General features: G+C 45.9%; 1 protein-coding gene across 5 annotated transcripts in view; it reads left to right on the top strand.

Moving 5' to 3' along the window:
- BAZ1B (bromodomain adjacent to zinc finger domain, 1B) overlaps positions 1-21,464 on the top strand; it is a 51,347-nt gene extending 29,883 nt beyond the window's left edge. Inside the window, exons 11-19 of one of the 5 annotated variants that reach the window (XM_010585951.1) lie at positions 4,870-4,968; positions 5,400-5,577; positions 6,708-6,893; positions 11,366-11,513; positions 13,093-13,240; positions 15,073-15,191; positions 17,606-17,757; positions 19,480-19,583; positions 20,199-21,464. In XM_010585951.1, coding sequence (XP_010584253.1) covers positions 4,870-4,968; positions 5,400-5,577; positions 6,708-6,893; positions 11,366-11,513; positions 13,093-13,240; positions 15,073-15,191; positions 17,606-17,757; positions 19,480-19,583; positions 20,199-20,565 — 1,501 coding nt within the window. In that variant the 3' untranslated portion in view covers positions 20,566-21,464. Of the gene's footprint in view, positions 1-4,869; positions 4,969-5,399; positions 5,578-6,707; positions 6,894-11,365; positions 11,514-13,092; positions 13,241-15,072; positions 15,192-17,584; positions 17,758-19,461; positions 19,584-20,198 lie in introns of all 5 variants that reach the window. The other 4 variants (XM_010585950.1, XM_010585948.1, XM_010585947.1 and 1 more) reach the window with 4 other exon arrangements.
- The last annotated feature ends 466 nt before the right edge of the window (positions 21,465-21,930 follow it).

Below are 21,930 nucleotides of genomic sequence, written 5' to 3'. Positions count from 1 at the left end.
ACTCACTGCTACCAGCTGCTGTGGATTTTCAGATTTGTTACCTGTTCAAAGTACCAGTTGGACAAATTGCTGAAAGGAGTTCACTGAGGAGTATTAAGCACAAAGGTTCTTGTCCTGGCACACAAGGAAGTCCTCAAACCAGCAGATCCTAAAATCTGTAGGGGCAGGGTGAAGAAGTGTCACTGCATGTCTGCTCTGCCTTTTTGCCACTCAGAAATAAGATGCTGAGCTGGCTGGGATTTTTTTTGGCCTGGCTGTTAAGCCACAGTGTCTTTGATTTCTGTCCTTTTTGGTACCTGCTAGGAAAGACTGCTAGCAATCACAGCACTTGCTGGTTTTTTTACTGAGAGTATCACTCCTGCGTGCATTGCCTGCCAAGCAGGTTGCCAGTGTCAGGGTGTTGAGGTAAAGCAATGCAAATGGAAGATCTGAGCCAGGTGTAGGCCTTCATGCCCTTAAAGTGATCAGGGGGCACAATGGCAGGTTTTCAAAGCAAAGGTAACTACTTCTAACTTAGCATTCTTCTGTGCTGTCTGCATGACTTTCTCCTAACTGACAGGGCCACCTAAAGCCATTTCCACAGATAAGCAGTAAGCTTCCTCAGCTGAGAGACTTTTCTTTAAAGCTCTAGAACTGGAAAGAGCCTGTTTGCTAAGTACCTATCTGACAGCTGTCACCATTTACAGGTAAGCTTCCACAAAAAGACAAGTGACAACCTGAGAGATGCTATTTCAGGGGATAGCCAGTAACTAGAACTTCCCTCTGAGGAAATCTGTATTCATATTACTGTATTTTCCTCTGTGGCCATTGCCATTGATCTCTCCAATCTCAGGGACTCTCATGAGCATAGATGGTTATGGAAGAGTCTCCTCCTTGGCTGCTTTTTGCACATTGTCCTTGCACACCCTGAGAAGCCCTGAGACCACAGTGAAGTCCTTGGATATCTACACCCCTTGTTGTTGGGATACAAGGACTTGTTCAGCTATAACTCATAATGTTAGCATGTGGTGCATAGGAAGTTTCATTTCTTTGTGTTCTGCTTTAACTCCTGCCATCCTGTCTCTTCTTCCCAGTAGTACATCTAACGTGGGATTGAGAGTAGCCTCACAGTGCACATAGAGCATCTTTAGCTTTACCCTTTTGTACGCTAGAGTGATGAGACTTTGAAATGAACACTAAATTAACTCCATGAATGGTTGTATTTCAGGGTCCTGCCCCTTTTCTCCTTGAGGATGGGAGCTGGTAGGACACTGATAAAGGGAGAAATAGATTCCATACTTCTGCCAAGAGCTCCAGAAACAGTATTTCATAGAAGTGGTTTCTGCTTTCAGTACTTTGTCCCCAAAAAGAAGAGGGCCCAGTGTTCTGTCCTAAAAGCGCAGAGGCTGAATCATTGTTCTCATTCAGAATCATAAATGCTTGGTTACTTCTGTCTTCTCCAGACAGATGGACCAGTCCCCTTTCTAACATTGTGTACCACTTTCACTGATATTGATGCTTATTAAAAAAATTTCCCTATTTAAAGCTTCTGGGCACATGGTCCCTGAAAAAGTCTTTTGTCCATACCATAGTGCTTTGTGAGCTGTGTACATACTGGTCTTCCCTGCAAGAACCATGGGTTAATCACAACCTTTGCAGTATATTAGTATGCAGGAAACTTCTTGCTCATCCTGGTCAGAAAGCAGATGAATTTTGGAAAGAGTGGCATCTCTGCAGAGTAACTCCCGTTGTTCTTCATCTATTAGGAATACACCATGATATGGCGGGTCCCCTCAGCAGACAATTTGAGTTAACCGTGAGTGGGTGCTGACAGACTCCATTCTCACGCCTATATTCTACAGATGGAGTTCCCCTGTTTCCACCAAACCTCCAGAGCAGGTACTGATCCTGGGCTCCTCTAGATGTTGTCCTCTTGATTTCTTCATTCCCTAGTCTGCAGTCCAGGTTTTATACCTTCCTCTGTCCCTTGCAGCCTGTAGCCTGAGAACAGGTAGGAATATTCAGCCTGAGTGAATACTGAGAGCTCCTTTTGACTTGGTGCTTGTGCCATTTGTCCCTTCTGTTTTGATTGCTGACCAGTCTACTGGCTTGTGCTGCCAGAAATGTAAGAAAAGAATCTAGACTGTTATTTAGGGATGTGGGAAGCCCTTACCCCAGTCAGGATTTCCCCGTTTCAGATCAGTTTGAAGACCTCCATCTGGTCTTGTCTCTCCCAAAGGCATCTTTCCCATCACTCTGGATTGTTACTAAGCTCTGTGTCAGGCCACATGAAGGGCACCTGTTGCCTTCCCCGCACTCTTACCAAGACCCACAAGCTCATAGCCTTATTGCCTCCCCTGTTTAAAATGCCAGCCCTGTCTTATCATATCCATGCTCCCAGCCTCATGCTGGTTGAGCCCTAGTTGGAGGTGCAGGTGGTTCCTTCAGGTAGCAGGGAGCATATGGAGCTAGGTTGAGAACCAGGAACTGTGGCCGCACAGGGCAGCAAGGTGTCACCAATCAAATTAACACAGGTACTTCTTTGATATGTTTATATTATGCACATTTGAGTTCAAGCTAATGTAGAACAGTTCCCTCTCCCAGAAATACCAGTTCTTATTCTCAGGGTGAATTGGGAAGACTCCAGTACCTGTTGCAGATCTTTTCCCTTCCCTGTCCCATTTCTTTTTCGGCAGGAACAAAGTTGTGCCAGGGCTTAACACTAGCTTTCAAAAAAGGATATCCTCACGCTGGCCAGCAACTTGCATTGTCTTTCCCCAAACAACATAACACTGGTGAATCCAAATGCCCTATGTTGTTTTCAGTGCCCTTTAATTTTTACAGTAAGATAAAACTGTGCAGGATGTTTCCCCCATTAGATTTGCAGCCATGGGGGAAAGCTGAGAAAGCTCAGGCATGGTCTTATCAGATATTTTTCCAACTGGGTTCTGTGGTGTATCACCAGCAGTGACTGATGTTGTTTCATCATGACCTAGGCAACCTTCTCAGCGTGCCTGAGAAATAGTCCTCTGCTGGGTATCTGCAGGGCAACTGTTTTGAAGCTTTATTTATGCCATTCCCATATTGTGACAGATTCTTCATATTGAAATATTGCTTAGGACCAATCCCAAGATTTGTCCTGAGGGTTTGGAAGCAATTTGATACCAAATATTCTAGAGAAATTTCTCTTTATTTAGCAGAAGTCCAGTAGACTTAAAAATGCTAGTCCTTGCAGTGGTCTGTCTGTAGACCTTCCAGTGAATGTAGGAATGCTAGTCACCATAAGTGGCATCTATAAGAAAAAGACACAAGTTACATTGTTAGAGGTTTGTGTGAATGCCTGTTGGATCCTATGACCAGTCCTTAATCGCTGCTACTTTTGAAGTGCCTGTGCTAGGCTCTAGTGGGTGAAAGATATTTGGAACTGCTCTGTCCTGTTTCTCACCAGGAGGGTGTGCAGAGAATAGTGGTGGCCAAAAGATTTTACCTCAGTGTGCAAAGTGAGGATGCTCTGCAGGGTTGGAGTATACTGAAGCAGGTGACTGGCAAGAAACTATTTTTCTTCCATTTTTAAACAATCAATCATATGTCTTATTAGAGTAATTAATTTACTAACTGAATGCAAATTGTGAGGCCATTGCCCTAACATGAGCATACTAGAACTCTGAAATATTTTCTTTTCAGATATGATATTTAGTAATTATTTCTGCCAGAAAAATAAGCATTGCGGATACTGTTATTCCAAGAGGAGCCAGAACAGCATCTTTCTCTAGTTCTTGCTTGGCTCATCTGAGCTTGTGCCCAAGAAGAAAAATTAGATCTGGAGTCTTCTCTGTGGCTGGTAAGGATCACATAGTGGTCCTTTGCAGTTGTTTCCATATCAGGTTGATTTTGCTATTCCCTCACTTCCCTCTTCTAAAGAGCAATCCTTTTCTAGAAGATTTGTAATTAGTCTTATTTTCTGTAAATGAGCTCTGAAACTCAGATTAAATCTCTGTGCCCATCAGGTGAGGAGGCTCCCTGGCATCCTAGAATAGAGTTGGGGGGAAAAAAAAAAAAAGAGGCAAAAGAGCAGAATTTCAGGCTGACTTAAAGCTAGTTTAAATCTACAACCCAGCATTAGAACTTGATTGTACTCTGGACTTGCAGAGAGAATTCTCTCTTGTGTAGAGAATTCTGCAAAAGTTTTCCCCTTTTAGATTCAGCTAACTGCCAATTACCATTGCTGTCCTGAAGGACTTTCTGATCAGAAAGGTTTAAAACTAATGAATATGGTTTTCACATACTGCATTTGAGCTTTCAAGTTAAGATCAGCTTCTTAAAAAAGGAGGACTTCTGCACTTGCAGAGGGCATAGCCTTCAGTCACAAATCTACATCATCAGCAATTGTGGTATAAGCTAGGACATACCCTTTGTTAATCTAGGAACTTCTTGGGTTAATGAAATAAGTTGAAGGCACTGCAGAAAGAATGATTAAATTGCTATGCTATGCAGCGTATAGCATGTTAATGTTTTCTAGTGCATCTAAAATGACGTTCAGATTACTTAAACTGACTGCAACTTAGTGAATGTAATCCCTGGGGTAGATGACTAAATTCAAATGCCAATGTTTTAATAAACTTAACAGGGAAAAATCTATAAATCAGCTCTGTGTTTATTTTGTTTTTATTTTTCTTACCCTGGAATTGGCTACGTTTGGGGACCTTGAAATGAGGCCAGTCTGAGTCAGAATGCTTATGCCAGCATTATTGAAGTGTTTCACCTTGCTCTGTAGGGTTGGGATATAGGTTACTTGTCATCCCTGCCTAATACTTGTGAATTATTTAGAAGAAGGAATTGCCTTGCCGCAGAGATACGTTGGTTGATGTTGGTGCATGTTATATCTTTCAGGTTTCTCTGTGACAGTCAGAAGGATTTGGATGAGCTGCTGGATTGCCTGCACCCACAAGGAGTAAGAGAGAGCCAGCTAAAGGAGCGTTTGGAGAAAAGGTGAGCCTGCTATTTTTTTTTCTCTGTGTGCCTTCTCAAAGTCAAAGCGTATCCTCATCACAGCAAGCCTTTCCATTCCTGGGGCAGCGTTCTGTGCTTTGCTTTGATTGTGCCTGTGCTGAAGAGCGGAGGATATTGAAGATAAGAAATGACTGTTTTTCTTGGGCAGTAATTGCAAGTTCTCGATAGGTAATGTTCTCAACTGTGAAGAGGTTCTGTCAGTCTTTAAATTGCTCCTTGCTACTGGAAACAACGGCAGTGCTGTTTCACTCGGAGAGCCAGAACTACCATGTGCTTTCAAGTGTCTTTCAAAGAACATTCTGCACTGGTGGAGCATGTAGATCATGATGGACACCATTGTTGCCCCAGTGCCTGCACAGCACACAGGGCAGTGGTCTGCATGTATTGAAAGGTTGTTTTTGATTTTCCAGGTATCAGGACATCACGCATTCTATCCATTTGGCTCGGAAACAGAACTTGGGCCTCAAATCCTGTGATGGCAACCAGGAACTACTGAACTACCTCCGAAGTGATCTAATTGAGGTTGCAACTCGGCTGCAAAAAGGAGGCTTGGGATATGTTGATGTGACACCAGAATATGAAGCAAGAGTGAGTGAACAGGCAAAGTAGTACTGAGCAAGACAAGCATGAGCTGATACTTTCTGTGGAAGGTCTTGAGTCTTTTGTTATCCTCAGACAAGAGGATCAGGAAAATTAGTGTTCTCATGTGTCCTCTTTTTCTAAACTATCATTTCAACATTACACAGCTGCTGGCTTGAGGTCCTTTTGGTGTAGGTAGGTCATAATGTTGGAGCTAGGTGTCCTGCACAGTTGTTAAATTGCCCTATTTCCTTCATCTGGTGGCAGACTTTTTTATGGAGCATTATCAGAACTCTTTGCAGGTAGCTGATTTTTAGCTTCTGTGTCAAAGCCAGCATGTCTTGTTGAGACAGCAGTTTTCCATTTTGGAGGTTTGGGGTTTTTGTTGTTTGGGGTGTTTGGTTTTTTTTCATAAATTCAGACCACTTTAGGCTTGGAATAATGATTGCGTCCCAGTTCCAGGACCTAAAGGATGTTTTGTTCATGGATATGTCAGCACAAGGAAGTTACTGTGCAGTGAACTGAAGTATGACTTTTTAGTGCTCTGGCTAGTTCAGCCTAACTCACATGAGCATTACTGGTGCATTGAGTGTCTTTAGGAGGGGATAAGGCTGCCTGGTGTGGGTAGAGTAAACACTTCTGTGACTCGTGCATGCTCCTCCTACCAAAGGATGACATTGTCTGGCTTGGAATGATTAAAGCTCTGTTCAGGCTGCATCCTGAGTCACTGCAGAGACTTCTCTGTGTAGATGAGACCATAAGTGTTAAGAGGAGGGGAAAAGTGAAGTCACTAAAGGAGTGGAAGAATGGCATAGTGCTTAGTCATCATGGTCATCATGGATTTGGGTTGGGGGGGTGGTTTGGTTTTGGGGGTGAGGTGGGTGTTTTGGGGTTTTTTTTGTGTTTTTTTGGTTTTTTTTTTAAGGCATGATGCTTTTTTCTTAACAGTGCTATGCATTATCATCAGCTATGTGTGAATTCTAGCAGAAGCAGCAGCAATATGCTGATTCCATAACCAAGTATGGTAGATAACAATACTGCATTAAGTGTCACGTGTATCCATTTGCAGGACAGACCCACCTAAAACAGCACAGAGAGTAACGTCCAACTGTTACATGATCATACGCTCTCCCTAACAGGTATACTCACTAGAGAGCTTGAAGGATTTTGGAGAGTGTGTGATTGCACTCCAAGCTGGTGTTGTTAAGAAGTTTCTGCAAGGTTTCATGGCCCCCAAGCAGAAGAGAAGGAAACATCAAGGAGAGGACTACACTGCCAAGGCTGAGGAGATAGATGAAGACAAGAAAATGGCAGAAGAAGCTAAGGTATTGTTCATGTCAGGGCTCTCTTTCAGTCTTGTAATATAACTCTTTGAGCAGGGACAATACATTTCATCGAGTGCTAAATCCTAAGCAGCTTCTCCTCATTCCAAGTTTGGAGTGCAGTGGGTTTGTCATTTATGGGGCCAGGTGTTCCCTGTTTATTTTGAAGAGTAAAGGTATTGGCAAAATGAAAATCATACTGAGGAATTACAGTTAACTTTGCCTGTGAACAGGAAATGGGTCAAGTCAAATATTTGACGACTTTGTGCAGTTCCTCACACAAGTTGGGTACTTTAATAAAAGCATATTATGGAGTATTTTTACAGAACTTAACAGGAGTTGTATCCGTCAGAGAGGACTGATGGTGGTTTATTGCCTTTGATCCATAAAGAGAAGGAGGGACACATTGAGGTTTCGGTGACTGCAAGGGAGTTAGGTTCAGGTAAATACCAATGTTATGCAAGAAGAGACACAAGTCGGTGTATGTGTGGAGACACCCACAGAAGATGCCAAGCTGTGGGTTGCACTCAGCTTGTCTGGACATCTGGACAAACAAACCATATGTGCCTGCAGTAGAAAAGTGGTCTTGTGGGGGTAAATACATAGCCTTCCAAATCAGAGCTCAGAAGGGATGGAGAAGAGCTGCAGAGGATTTGGTAGGGTCCTGCAGGCAGTTGAGCTGTACCAGTGTTTCATCCTAAGAAAGATACTAGTGCTCAGGGGTAGTTTCTATGCACTCAGTTGAATGGGACATTAGTGTCCCATGACAAAACTTAGCCCACTGCCCCCTTCAAAGTGCTCTGCCCTGATTGCTCACTGACTTCAGCAGAAGTAGCAAGATCAGAGTTGGATCAACAGAACATTTGAAATTCCCAGCTTAAAAAGGAAGTATTAGATGCTTGACTGGTGCTGGGGTGTGGGAGTTTTTGTGGTGCCTTTTTTTTGGGGTCTTTTTTTTTTTTTTTTAGGCTCCTGTCAGTGTATGCTAAACCCTTGTTGTCTGAACATCAAGTCTTTGCTATGCTGTGTCATTGCCACGTTAGCAGGATATTTGGATAGGCAGTAGAAGTTCTCACATTCTTCAGTTGTCCTGAAGTATTTAAACTTTGCTAACTTTGAGTCTTTCAGTCCTTAGTGCAAAGGGAATGGAAGGCTACCTTATCCTAAAAGCTGTCAGCAGAATACAGAGCTGTAAAAAACAGTTATGTCTGAGACAGAAAGGGCCTGGATCATCACATTTCCTGTATCTACAGCAACACCATATCATGCCTTACTCCAATGTGTCTTACAGCTATAACCATAAGGGTTATACCTGTAGGGCATACTTAAAGGGTAACATCAGATTTACTACAATATCTAAATGGATAGTAATTTAGCAGCTTAAGCTCTGTATTTGAGTCCTGGTCACTTCCCTGCTATTGCTAAAGCTGTGTCAGATTTCAAACCTAAGCTTTTATTTGCCTGAAAATTGAGCCATTTTGATCATGAATGTTCGGTTAGTTTCTCCATTCTACCTTAGAGCACTACTCTCTTAATGATATGGTTACGGAGCATTGTTTGTTACAGCAAGGCCAGGCTTCTGTAATGTGCTTCATTCTAGCAATTGCAGAACTTTCAGCTGCAGCAACCTAGTTAGACAAAGTGCTTTGTGTGACTGAAACATCCTGATTTGTACTTTCTCTTCTGTAAACCAGCTGGAACAGTAGGATTTCTGACTATTGCTGGACTTGTAATCGTATTTTTTTTTGTTTTTTTTTTTTTTTTTTTTTTCCCTCCTTGTATTACCCAATTTGTCTAATGTGACTGTATACTTAGCTATACAGCTCAGCCTTATAGGTCTATGGGTGCAGATTTAAGTATTGCCAGTCTGAGTGTGTGGTTGTGTGGTTCTCCCTCCGGAGCACTGGCTTTTGTGTTGTGCTGATGTCTCTGGAGCATTTATTTATGCAGTACAGTGCTTTCTTTATCTGGCTCAGAGATTTCTAGACATCTGTAGAGCTACAAGTAATGTTCAACATTTTTGTGGGGTTTTTGGGTTTGTTTGGTTGGTTTGTTTAGTTTTTGGGTTTTGTTTGGTTTTTTTTTTTGCCTCAGTTTATCTAGAACAAGCTTTCTTTTTGCCAAAGCAGAAAACTTTTATAAATGACCTTGAAAGAGCAGCCCAGATCTTAGATATAGTTATCTGATGAAAAAACCCGACTGTTAGGCTTTTAAAGACAAATCTCCTGCATAGGCCAAGAATTATGAAGTCTTTTAGAGCCAGAACTGCACTGAGAGTAAGTAGCAGGTAAAATACAGCATAGCCCTACTGGAAAAACACACTTAATGTACTTACAGACTATATGAGCGAAATTGCAGTCCTGCGGTATGGTTATGTCTCATTTTCCCTGTGAGAAACAAGTTATGGCTTAATAGGCACCTATTTGCTGACATAATTGTCTATACTAAGGGTTCCTGCTGGCTCAGCTACATAGCTAGAGATCATACTGCTGAGTGGCAAAAGATTGCAGTGTAGACCTGGCTTATGGCTGTTTCTGAAAATCAGTCTTGTGCCTCTGTTTATGCAAACATTCCCATTTCCAGTGGCAGCAGCACTCTGGACTATCCCAGAATAGGACAGGGAATATGTGACCTCTTTGCAGTGTGAAATCGCAGCACAACTGCCTGAGCATAGTCAAGAGCATGGGTAGGTTATCTACCCCAGCTACTTGCTGTCAGTGGTGTTTGCAAGGGAAAAGTCATGGGGGGGGTCAGTCTTCACCTGCAGACAAAACCTCAAAGAGCAGCTTCACAACCAAGCAATTACCATTTCAGCTGTTCAGAGGGATTTCTGTCATCTTAGGATACCAGACAAGAGCCTTTCTAGCTGGAGGTTTGTCCACCTTTACCCAAGCAGGAGTTTTCTGTCACTCTAAAGTTGAAATGGGACTGAGAACTTCTCCTTTGGTATTTTTGTGGGGGTTTTTTTGTTGTTTTCCCTGCTAGATTGCTCCTCTCCAGTCAAAACGGTATTGAAGTGACTTCTTTCAGTCTCCTGTTTTGCCTAGTTGGCGGTCTGAAGTCCCTTGATAGTGGTTCTGCTAAAATGCCATAGTCTCATGATGCTTGGGAAGCAAGGCTAAAAATCTGTTAAATTCCACAGGCTTGGGGAGAAAAATCTAAGCAAAACTTGCCAACAGCTTTTGCAGATTTATCTTGGCCCAGCAGTTACCCAGTACGTTAACAGCAAAACCCATGGAACAGTTACTTGGAAAATCAATTACACAGTATGTGAAGCACCTCAACAATGTTCTGCAAAGAAATAGCACAGCACTGTGTAATCTGCCACAGTAGGCTGTGCAGGTTTCCGTTTGTCTTGAATGTCTCAGGCTCCAGGTTCCATACTAGCAATGGCAGCAAGGATGTTGGCATTTTAGAACAGTTTGTGTGTTTTTCCAAGCATCTAATATATGCTGTGCTTCCTCAAATTCAGTCAGAGGAGAATGTGCAACTCTGCAAAAATCCTGGGTTTTGTTTGGCTCCCAAATTGCTGTCAGCTGCAGAGTTTAGATTTTCCCATCTGACACTTTACTGTTTGTTTTTTCATTCTCCTGGGGTAGAAGAACATTAACTTGAGTCCTATTATGTCCCTGTCATGTCTAGGCCATCACCTCATTGTTGTAAAGCAAAGGATTAATGTTGGAGTTGAACACGCGGTGGCTCTGGATTGCTTCTCTGTTCTGGTGCATTTCCGATTTACCACAACGTTGTTTCTAAACCTCTAGGGCTGAGTTTGAGATTTTGCATGTGGCTTGCTATGTGCAGACTCCAGCAGTTGCCCTGGTGCAAATCTCAGGTTTAATGCTTTCATCCTCACTTACAGCTAACTCTGGGATTTGACATGCTCTGAAGTCATCTTGTCTCAGGAAAGCAGCTGGTTTCGTATTTGGGGCTCCAAATGCTTTGCCTGTCAAATCTGATTGTAGCTGATGTCACAGTCCCCTTTGCCAGCTGAGCCGCTCGGAGGACCAGGAGGACCAAGCGTGTGGCAGGTCTTGCTGATGGTCTCAAGTGTCTGCAGTACCCACTGGAGGGCAGCACAGGCTGCTCCAATCTGCCATGCTCAAGTGGTGTTGCCAGCTGCCTCCTAACTTTCATCCCGCATTTTACAGTGCTAGATTTCTGCCTTTTATTTTCTTAGCCTGATGATTATTTGGGTTAGACTTCCAGAGCAAGAATTTAGTGGAGTTCACGTAGGTTGTTTCAGCCTGGCCATGAAATGCAAAAGGGCTCTACTGTTATGAACAAACTGTCTGATCCAGTGAGGCTGGTTATGGATAAACCACAAATAGGATTGCTGAGGCTATATAGAAGGAAAGAAATACAGAGTTGAGCTTTGGTTATTAAGGGCCCCAGCTAAAGGATATAAAAACATCTTCAGACTGTAGCGAGCTGTGTCTGTGTGCTTCGTTGTAAGCTATTAGGTCTGTCTGCAGGTTGCTTCAGCCATGGAAAAGTGGAAGACAGCAATCCGTGAGGCCCAGACCTTCTCCCGTATGCACGTGCTGCTCGGGATGCTGGATGCCTGTATCAAGTGGGATATGTCGGCAGAGAATGCCAGATGCAAAGTGTGTCGCAAGAAAGGTATGCGTTCCTGCCCCACGCCTGCGTAACAGTCGGACGCTGTCACCTCTCCATGCCCTGCTTAGGCAACATGCCCTTGTAGTCTGTCGCTCTCTTTGGCTGTATTTTGAGTTTTGAATGTCAGGATTTACAGTCAGAAGCATTGATATCACAGAAGCATTTGACCCTGACTCCAGTAAACCATTCTTATGAAACCAGTATACAGTCTTGCAGAACATTGCAGAGCTGCTATCCCCTGGATATTTAGGGTACTTGGACACAAGTCATCTACAAATCCTTTTGGGAACACTTGTGCCACTGTCCATTCCCTGGCTTCATTTTTGAGTCAGAATGGTCTTTGGGTCTCTAAGCCTTGTCAGTTAATCTCATCTTTTACAGAAGGAAGAAGCAAGGATAGGTTGGGAAGGTTATTACCCTTTGTAGCCAAATGGGAGAGGGCAAGGTGGGTTGATGCTACTTTTTGGCTAGAGTGGGAGTAGAACTGCTTGATGAGCTGGAAGCCTTACCAGCTGGTAAGGCTGGGGAAGTAACCAAATAGGTTACAAGGGGCTACCTTCTCTGTATCCACTATAGGATGAAGGGCTTTAGAGTCTTGCAGGTGGAGGGGGAGGTAGAAGGGGTGTCACCAGTGATGGAATGCTAGTATTTGTTCTGCCATAACCTCTCCTTTTGGATGGAAGCCTGGAGGAAAGAGCTTGGTAGTACCTTCTGCCTCATCATGTGCTTTTTGTCTCACTTTCTATTTGCTGAAACACTAGTGGGAAGTGAGGGCAGACAGATCTCTGGGGGAATGCTGGGCTACTTTTGTTTACCAAAAGGCTATGCCGTCCACCTCTTCAAAGAAAGAAGGGCTGAATTGGTACAACATTATTCTTCACTGTGAAGCCTCAGGGAAATTCCAACCTTATGCAAAAACTGTCCAATCTGCTGTTGAGAAGGGGATTCTAGGCAGATGTAAGAGGGTGCTCACCTGAGACTTAACAGATCATAGTTTCACAGAATTTAAGAACTGGAATGTTAGACACATGCTGGCAAGCTCTCTGCGCTTTCTTTTTTCCTCTTCAGCAAATGAAATAGCTGGCTCAGGACTGTCTCCCCACTTCCCTGTATCAGTGAGAAGCACAGACAGACTAGTTCTGCTGCATGCTGATATTCTATGTAGGCTTGCTACTTTAAGTAGAAAGAAGATGTTGTGCAGGTTGACCAGATTGAGGCTAGAATAAAAATAGCTGCATTTATAGCTTCTTGCTAGGCTCTCGGGCATCTTTGCAGCAGATTTCTCTTCCCTGTATTTGGCTTGAGATTTAGCCTGAGTGGAACCTATTTGGCAGGTTTCTACCTTTGCCTCAAATGAAATCTTTGCTGGGCAAGGGACTTTGTATTGTTTTGTTTGGCTTATTTTTTTAAATGCTGCTGGTTTCCACTGCAGTGGTGGAACCAAGAAGGAAGGGTCCCTGCTGTCAGAGGGTACTTTGCATCTTTCTCTTGCTTCACACTGACCTCCAGTGCTGCAGCAGCTTCTACTTCTTGGGTTGAGCAAGGCTGCAGCACTCATTACAAGTAAGTTGCACTTTCCTAGGTGAGGATGACAAGCTAATCCTGTGTGATGAGTGTAACAAAGCCTTCCACCTGTTCTGTCTGAGACCGGCACTCTATGAGATACCAGATGGTGAATGGCAGTGCCCAGCGTGTCAGCCTTCTACTGCCAGGCGCAGCTCACGAGGCAGGTGAGTGACTCTCCTTTCCTTTGTGTTGCCACTGATGCGCAGTTCTAGCCTACTTTCACAAGATGACCAAACCAGCCTGAAACAGAGTACCTTTAAAAGGCTTGAAATGGCCTACTTAACTCAATGGCACTGGAACAATAGAAAAGCAATTTTTTCAGGCTGTAACTTTACCACACCTGTGTTGTACTGACCCATGACAGCTTCAGGAGTTTTAATAAATAACTTGGGTTTGGCAGTGAAAACATGCATCAACCAAAATCAGATGTGCTAAGGGCTGTTGTTTTCTTTGAGCACCTAGTTGGGTTGCTTTTTCGTGGGAGTGTAGTTGGTAGCACTGCAGGTCTGTAGTCCACTGGACTAAGTTACTGCTGTGTTCTTGTCAAGTTGGAGCAGACGTTACTCCAGACTGCAGCTCAACCCCTACTGTGCTACTAAAAATCAGGCTACAAAATGCCACTCTGCTGGTTTTCTGGACTTGATAAACCTTAACAAGGCAGGCGTCCTTATAGGGCTACAGAGGGAACATGATCTGAGGACAAATCAAAGTTGTTCTGTGCAGCAGAAATTAGTAGTTGCCTCCTGACAGCAAGGGATTGAATTGTTTTTTGAATTGCAAGCTGGAAGTTAAATGTATGTGAGATGTATTTTTCTGTTTGCAGTATATGTTCTCTGCTGATTTTGACTCTGTGCTTCATCTACCTGCTTGTCAGTGAGATGAGGCTATCAAATGGCATCTGAAGCATAAGCAGTCAACAGATCCTCCCTTCCAGAGTGGCAGCACAATAAAAGGTGTACTAGCTTGTAATGTGCAGGTGGTGTATGGCCTAAAAAGTATTACTTTCTCCCTGGGCACCATTTAAGAGTTCATCAGGCTTGTACAAAAATGACAGGGCTTCAGTGCAGCTGTTCTAGCCTGAGATCATAGTTACTTTGATGTGGCAGAGTCACCTGCAAGCTGCTTGGCTCCTGGATGAGAGCCATCAGGTGGGGTAACACCTGTCTTGTTATCTGCTTTCTGCTCTTGTCATCCTAGCAAAGCAGAAAAAAAATGTTGGCCTGGGAGCACTTTTTTTCCCCTACTGTACTGTGGGAGCTTATTCTTATGCCTTTTACTGCTCAAGATCCTCTTTCTCCAGAGGATTGAGACTCCTGCAACAGCTCTGCCTTTGTCCCCTTTTGCCTCTGCATGCTGTTTTGTTTTCCTGTTTTTGTAATGCTTGGAATGCTTTAACAGACACATGCAAGAAGTCAGAACTGTCCTGGGCCGGGAGTCTCTGTGGCTTCTGACATCAGCCCATGAGAAGCCTAATGCTCTGCTCACTAACAAATACAAGCTTAGCTGTGAATAATACTAAATGAGGTCTGTTTTCTGTAGCGCACATGCAAGTGGCATGACAGTGGAAGGAGATAATGGGAAAATATTCCAGCAGAAACAAAAAAGCCTCCCTTTTTGAAACTCCTTAGGCCAGGTCTGCAGACCTGGGTAAAACAGCAGCACATCCTCTTGGGGAAGACTAATTGCACAGCAATCATAGTCTTAAAATCTGTTATCACATGGTCAAGGTGCCTAGAGCAGCAAAAAATATACAGATTCAGCTGTTGGGGATTTTCAGCACAGATGTTCAGACGACAGCCTGGGAAGTGCCCTTTTAGCTGTAGCTACAACTTGATACTCTCTGAAATACAGTAGAGTGCTTCAGTCTGAGACTGGGTGTTTATTTTACATTGAGGTGGTCATCAAGTCTCTGCCTGTGAACAAACAGTATAGAGGGCCCAGGGCCTCTGATGCCCAGGCTCTCATACAATAAATGTGTTTACCTGCCTTACTCTAGGAACTATGCAGAGGATTCTGCTGAAGATGAAGGTGAAGAAAGTGAGGAAGCTTCTGATGAACCAGATGCTGAGGAGGAAGAGGAGGAGGAAGAAGATTATGAAGTTGCTGGACTGAAATGTAAGGTTCTGACAATGCAGGAAAGTAACAGAAAATACTAAGACTCTGTCTTCAGTGTCCAAAATACTGATGCTATCTGGGACTTGTGCTCTTCCTCACACAAAACAGGTTCTTACTTGGAAACAGTGGGAGGTGTCATAGGGGAAGGCTGTGGTCATGCTGTACATTACCTGGGGCGTTGGAGTGAACTCTTGTCCCTTTGCAATAGGGTCAGTGCTAGCAAAGATTGAAACTGCAGTGAGCTCTTGCTACCCAGTCATTCCCCTGGGGACGCTGGTGAGACCATTAAGAGTGCTGTGAGGTGGTCAGCAGAGGCTGCAGCAGGGCAGGGTGAGGCAGCAGCATTATCAGTTACTGGTATTGGCAGTCTCTGCGCTTACAGAGTTTGTTGGTGAACTGGATGCAGTTAATAGATGCTTATGGAGCTTTAAGCACAACCCCCTCTCCTTGCTTTTTCCCTTCCCACCAGCTTATAACCTCTTAAGTGCAAGATTTCTAGTGATTTGACAAGGAGGCATTTTCAGATAGTAGAACTAGCACTTCCTCTGCCCATTCCTGTGGGAAGGCACAGTATTTGGGGTGTGTGGCCTGGACCACCAGCACCCGTTGGTTGCATATGGAGACCACTCGGGATGCATAACTGGCTCATTCCTGGGCAGCTAAGTGAATAAAAGAGTGTTTTCTAGACTCCTCAATGACTGCTTCTCCACTTAACCACTTTTTATTATATGTATCCACTTTGTTTTTAGGAGAATTTGACTCAGTCTCATTTGGGCAACCTGATGCACTAAAAAGATCAGTCTTTGAATGGCGCGCTGCCAGTATTTGCTTTCTGTCAAACTGCCCTTGACTGACATAAAACTAACTTCAGAGTATTTTAACTGGGGCAGATGGTGGAATCTGAAGACTGGCACCCAAAGGATTCTCCCATGCTCTTTCAAGGGTTTCCATCCAGGTCCATCAGTCTTGATTCCCTTGCTTTATTCTGGTTTCAGGGATATTCACTGATACCCTGGCTATGCACGCTGCTTGTTGTTCTGCATGTATCTATGTCCACACTTGGAGTGTGTTCAGCCTATGTTGCATGGCCAAGTCAGGAGCTGAGCCAAGGTTTCCAAACAATAGCAAAAGAGGGTTACAGTCACTAAAAATAAAGTGCTAAATGCAACCCCTGGTTTTAAAGAGCATTAACATGGAAAGGTCACTGTGGAAAACTTTTGTTTTAATAGAGAAGTCCCATTAATCCTCATGGCGTTCATCCTGAGGGATATAACCCAGAATGTTGGATTGTCAGACATTTAACACGTGCCACACGCTTGACACACAAGCAGAGTGACAGCAGGCAGACGTCCCCCTGCCCCGACACACGCTCCTCATGCGGGGGGCCCAGCAAGATGATTTATTGGACAGGGCTGGATTAGAGGCCGCAGATGAAGTGCTACAGCGTGCTGGATACAGCTTGCTCAAGCACTTGTGACCAGGTGGAAGGAGCTTGGCTGGGGAAGAAGACCAACACATTCTCCTGATACAGAGGGGTCATGGGAGAAACTTAAGACAAGGGAGTGCCTCAGCACGCTTGCATTTCCATCGGTGTGAAGCTCTGATAGGCAGACTAACAAACAGGCAAGTGCCTTTCTATGGGATATAATACAGCAGCCCTGGTCTTGGGGAATAAAATCCCATTGTTTCCCACTTGCAGCACGTGGAGCAGCTCCCAGCTGCAGTAACTCGACACTCCCTTTGCACACAGTTCACTTCTGAGGGGGGCTTAGCAACTGGCTTATCCCACTGTGTGGGCCACTTGTAAATGCTTGGAAAAGCACTCATCCCCAAACCGGTGAGGAGCAAGGGGGCAGCAGGAAACTGGGGAAACTTCAGGTTTCTGCTCCTGGTGCTTTCAGAAGGGATGTTGCAGTTATATTCGAGACAACTGTTTGTCCTTGCATTACTTCCCCTGCCCGCCCTCACGTTGGGATGCATCAGGGCTTTGGCACTTGGTTCTGCAGGCAGAGGGGCTTGCTGTTACAGCTGTGGGCAAGCCTTGCCTGCAGCAGAGGAACTGGAATCTCCCAGGTCTTCCTCGGAGCTCAACGGTCTGCCAGTGCTGTTGGCTGGTGTGTGTGACCACCCTTTTAGCAGAAGGCTGTTGCCAGACAGCAGTGGCCTCTTTCTGGACAGGAGGTGATTACCCGCATATCTCATCTGGAGAGGGTATCAAGAGCACAGCTGACAGGAGCATATGCCAAGTGAGGATGGGCTGACGAGAGGCTGGGTTGTTGCAGTCATCTGTGGGTTCAGTAGCTCCTCTGTGCTGTGAGCGAGGCACTACCTGGTGTGTATGGCTGGGCAAAAGGCTTGTGATCTCTGCATCCAGGTTAACCCATTCCTCTAAGCCCATGGCTTATATGTTTCAGTGAGACCCAGAAAGGCAGCTCGGGGCAAGCAGAGCACAGCCATGTACTCCTCGAGGCAGGGAAGGCACCAAAGGAAGAAGCAGTCGCTGCACCCTGCCAGGGGACCCCGGCAGCGGGCTGCACCTGTCAACGGCGCAGACATTGATGAGCTGGTAAGAGCCAAATTGCTCCCTGGAGGCTGCTCACATCATGAGTTATAAACGAAACAGGTGTCATGCTTCCTCCCCTTCCCAAAGAAATACCCTGAATCATATTGTGAAACCTGGGCTGGGCTGGGGGTGGGTTAACAAAGGAGGCATATCCTTAAGGACCCAGTACAAACGGAGCACAGATATGCCAGGCATCTTTCCCCAGCCTCTTTCACACATTGTCCCCCTTGAGTAGCAGGCAGCCTGCAGCTTGTTAAAGGGTTTTAAATAGTATCCATATGTCTCTGCAGAGAGGTGGGGGGACTGAGGGGGTCCTGGATGGTCAGAGAATGCTAGCAATGTTGGACCCTTGCTCCCCAGAAGTGGTCATTTTCTAACAGTTGTTGTCCGTATGGTCACTCCCCAACCTTCAGGACATAATTTGGCTGGTTTAGGTTTCACTTGATATTTAAAGAATAAAACCGTATGCTCCTGAACAGAGCAATCTTATGTGTGCATGCATACTAGGCAGGGTGGAGCTGCAGTGTGCTGTGCTGTTTGTCCTGGGGAGGGACACACCACAGGGGATACATGAGGATACTCTAGCCACATGGGCCACGTCACAAGCCTGTGCTAGATCTGCCTGCTGTCTGTTCACTGACCAGCACTAGTACTGCTGCTGTATCCTGTCACTCTTCTTGAGCGGTCTTGGTCGTGGTCTTAGGGGTCACTGCTTCTTATGCTGGGTGTGAGTGGGCTGGCTAGTGGATCTGCAGTGTCCTTTTAGTTGGTCTGTGTTACAGACTGGCGGGCAACTAAACCAGCAAGCCCAGCATGGGCTGCCACAGCCAGCTTAGAGGGATGTTTAAGTGGGGAAAATCTGACTGGAACAGCTGGGTCAGGGTCTCTGACAAAACACTGACTTAGGGAAAAGGACTCTGGTAGGGCTCTTTCACTTACCGTTTGTCCTGGGAACAGACCAAAGCTGGCTCAGGAATAGCACCCCGTGTCATGGAGCCTTCCCATCATCTGACATACCCTACACAGCAATGCCTCGTGAGCTGTGCGCTCAGAGCCGAGGGGATGTCCCTGTGCTGGTGGCTGACCTGCTGTGGATCCCTGGGCAAATGGCTGACCTTGTGTTCAGCCTGTGTACGGGACAGCAGTGCTCGAGGCATCAGCTGTTCTTTGGTATTTAAAATGGCATGGTCAGCTCTGCAATGTCAGTACAGCAGCACAAGTGCTTTCACCCTCTCCCTCTTGCGTGCTGTCTGCCAGGGGCTCAGAGAAAGCAGGGAGAGGGAATTTACACTCTCTATTTGCTGTCATTTATTCTTTGGCTGCTTGTTTTGACCATGTTGTCTTTGAACCTATCTTGAAAAACCTTGCTGCCCCTGAAGAAAAGACAGGCTGCTTGTGAGCTATTCCCACCAGAGCTTCTGGATGGTGCTCCCATTCTGTAACTCAAGCTGCCACTGCATGTCTTGGCTGTTACCATCAAAGGTCCTGCAGCAGAGCAGTTTGCCTCTTGATTATTGTGGAAGATGGCTGCATTTGAAAGACTTGAACTTTGTTTCTGCAACAGTACTACATATCCCCAACCATTGGGACACTAGCTCGTAGGTGAGAGGATTGAAGAGAAAAGTTCTGCTGAGAACCAGCTTCTTTGGCCTAAAAACTGTTTGCTGAACACTAAAGCCCCTAGTGGGAACCACCTCCTTTTAACAGCATCCTCTGTGTGGGCAGGTCCTTCAAACAAAGAAGACAGCACGTCGCCAAAATCTCGAGTTGCAGAAGTGTGAGGAAATCCTCAGCAAGCTGATCAAGTACCGCTTTAGCTGGCCCTTCAGGTGAGGGCAGGTGGCCGCCTTCTCCGTGGGCACAGGACTGTGCGCAGGCAGTGTGTAGGTGTGGGCTGGCCATGCTGCAGTCCTGCCAGATGGACTTTCTGGCTGTGAGACCAGGGTTTCAAAAGCAAGTTATGGATGGGAAGGGAGTGAAGCTGTTCCAGAAGAAACCACCACACACTTCCAGTCCTCTACTGGACTGAAGGTGTGGGGCCCTTCTGAGGTGGTGTAACAGAGGGTGGTAGGCTGTGGGCTGAAGGGGGGAGGCTGGGGTGGGTGCTTTCTGCAGCCCCCAGGATTTGCAGGGCACTCTGTAGGCACTGTGACTGAGAGAAGGTAGCCATACCTGGTACATGCCAGTCCCCATGCCTGGACCAGCTCTCTGGGCAGAAGGACAAGCTGCTGTCCTTCCCATCATTGTGCTGTGGCTGCCATGGGGCTGACATCTGTAGCGCTGTCGAGGTGCTGCTGGGGCTTGTTACAGTGCGGTGGGGGTGTGGATCGGGGCTGCTGCTCGAGCAGTGTGGGTGGGGGTGATTCTCACTCCTCTACAGCTCTGCACTGCCTGTGGCCAGGGCTGTCATTTTCCTCCTCTCTTTGTGGCTCTTCATTTGGCAGGGAGCCAGTGACCACGGAGGAAGCTGAAGATTACTTTGAGGTCATCAGCAACCCTATGGACTTCCAGACTATGCAGAGCAAGTGCTCTTGTGGCAATTACCGCTCAGTGCAAGAGTTCCTCTCTGATATCAAGCAGGTGTTCTCCAATGCTGAGCGCTACAACCAGAATGGGAGTCACGTACTGTCCTGCCTGGAGAAGACGGAACAGTGTTTGATTGACATGGTGCACAAACACCTGCCTGGCCACACATATGCACGCAGGAAACGCAAGAAGCTCTCTGCCAGGTGCCAGGGACTGGAGGAGCAGGAAGGGGACAGTGAGTCAGAGCCCCTTGAACATTCCCGGGGGCGGAAAAGGAAGAAATGAGGGATGGGGAGACTAGGGGGAGAGCCAGAGCTGGAGCAGGCCTTCTGGTGCTGCTGGGCAGCAGGATGGGTTGTCTGGAGGGAGCTGGGAAGCAGCGGGCACCTCTCTATGAATCCAGCCTTCCCTTTGGCCCATCCTAGTTTTAATTTTTCTGCAATTTCCTCAAGTATTTTGTCATCCATTGAGTGAGCAGAGATGACTTGCTGCTTCCTGCAAAATCCACAAATCTCCTGCTAGGAGGGGAAGGTGGGAGGACAAGGGGAAGGCCTGGCCAAAGCCTGGCTGGGCAGGGGAGCATGAAGCCTACTCCAGCTCGGGCGCTGTCAGCTTCCTTGGGATGAACCGCTTCCTCCCCTCCACGAGCAGCCAGGGCTGGAGCGCGGTGGGACCTCTGCCATCTGCTGCCCATGATGTGAAACCAGCCTTGAGCTGATGCAGGGAGGGATCATGTTGCTTCATGGAAGGACTGGGTGCGATCAGGCCAATGGGCTGCTAGTTCTCATATGTATATATTTATATGGTGTTAATTTTGAGCCCCCAATGAAGGGCTGCATAGGGCGAGCAAGCACTTACATTCATGGAAATATGGCTTTCACCAGCATCCTAACACAATTGGCTTTGAGGTGCTCTTGCTTTTCCCCTCTCCCTTCTCGGGGAGCAATCTCTGGAGGTTGCGCTCCAACAAGGGTTCTTCTGAGCTCAGCTCTTCACACATACATGGCAAAGAGGATGCAGTTGGCTTCCCTGCTCACCTTGAACAGCACACAATCATGTAGCCCTTTGGATGAACCGAGTGCCAGAAGCATACTGGAGAGCGTGGTTTTCTGCATGCCCTGTAGGGAGCTCCAGGGCAAGGGGAACAGCAGAAACATGTTCTGTATAACTTTTTAAATTAATTTTCTAGTTAAAAGTGGCTTGTTTCTAGCTGTGATCTTGTACAAAGAACACCTGTAAGATACTGTTGTCTTGCTTTGGCACATGTACAGTTTATATGAAATTGTGTTTGCTTTATATTTTCCCCCTCTTTAAAACTCATTTTCCTAACAGTAGCTGGAGTTACACCGGGGGACTTGTTGGCAGGGGGGTCTTCCAGTCCTCCTCTAGCCATGCTCTCACCATGTTTTATAGTAACACCTTCCCTAGCTTGCCTCCCTTGGACTCCCCCAGTGCAGTGAGGACTGTTCCACACTGGCTGACCAGCCTGATCCTGCTGGGAGGCTACTCTGCTGCAGCCCCAGCAAGTGGGTCCTGCTGCCTGAGATACTGAGTTTTCTCTAAGGAAAGGGTGTGGTTTTGCATCACCTCTTCTTCTCCATCATGACAGGTTTTGATCATACAACCAGGGCTTGAACTTTTTATTATATA

The sequence above is a fragment of the Haliaeetus leucocephalus genome, unplaced genomic scaffold (assembly GCF_000737465.1).
Source record: "Haliaeetus leucocephalus isolate CR32 unplaced genomic scaffold, Haliaeetus_leucocephalus-4.0 Scaffold136, whole genome shotgun sequence".
Classification (NCBI taxonomy): Eukaryota; Metazoa; Chordata; class Aves; order Accipitriformes; family Accipitridae; genus Haliaeetus; species Haliaeetus leucocephalus.
Note: the sequence above shows the minus strand (reverse complement) of the source record. Positions and strands in the feature narration are given on the sequence as shown.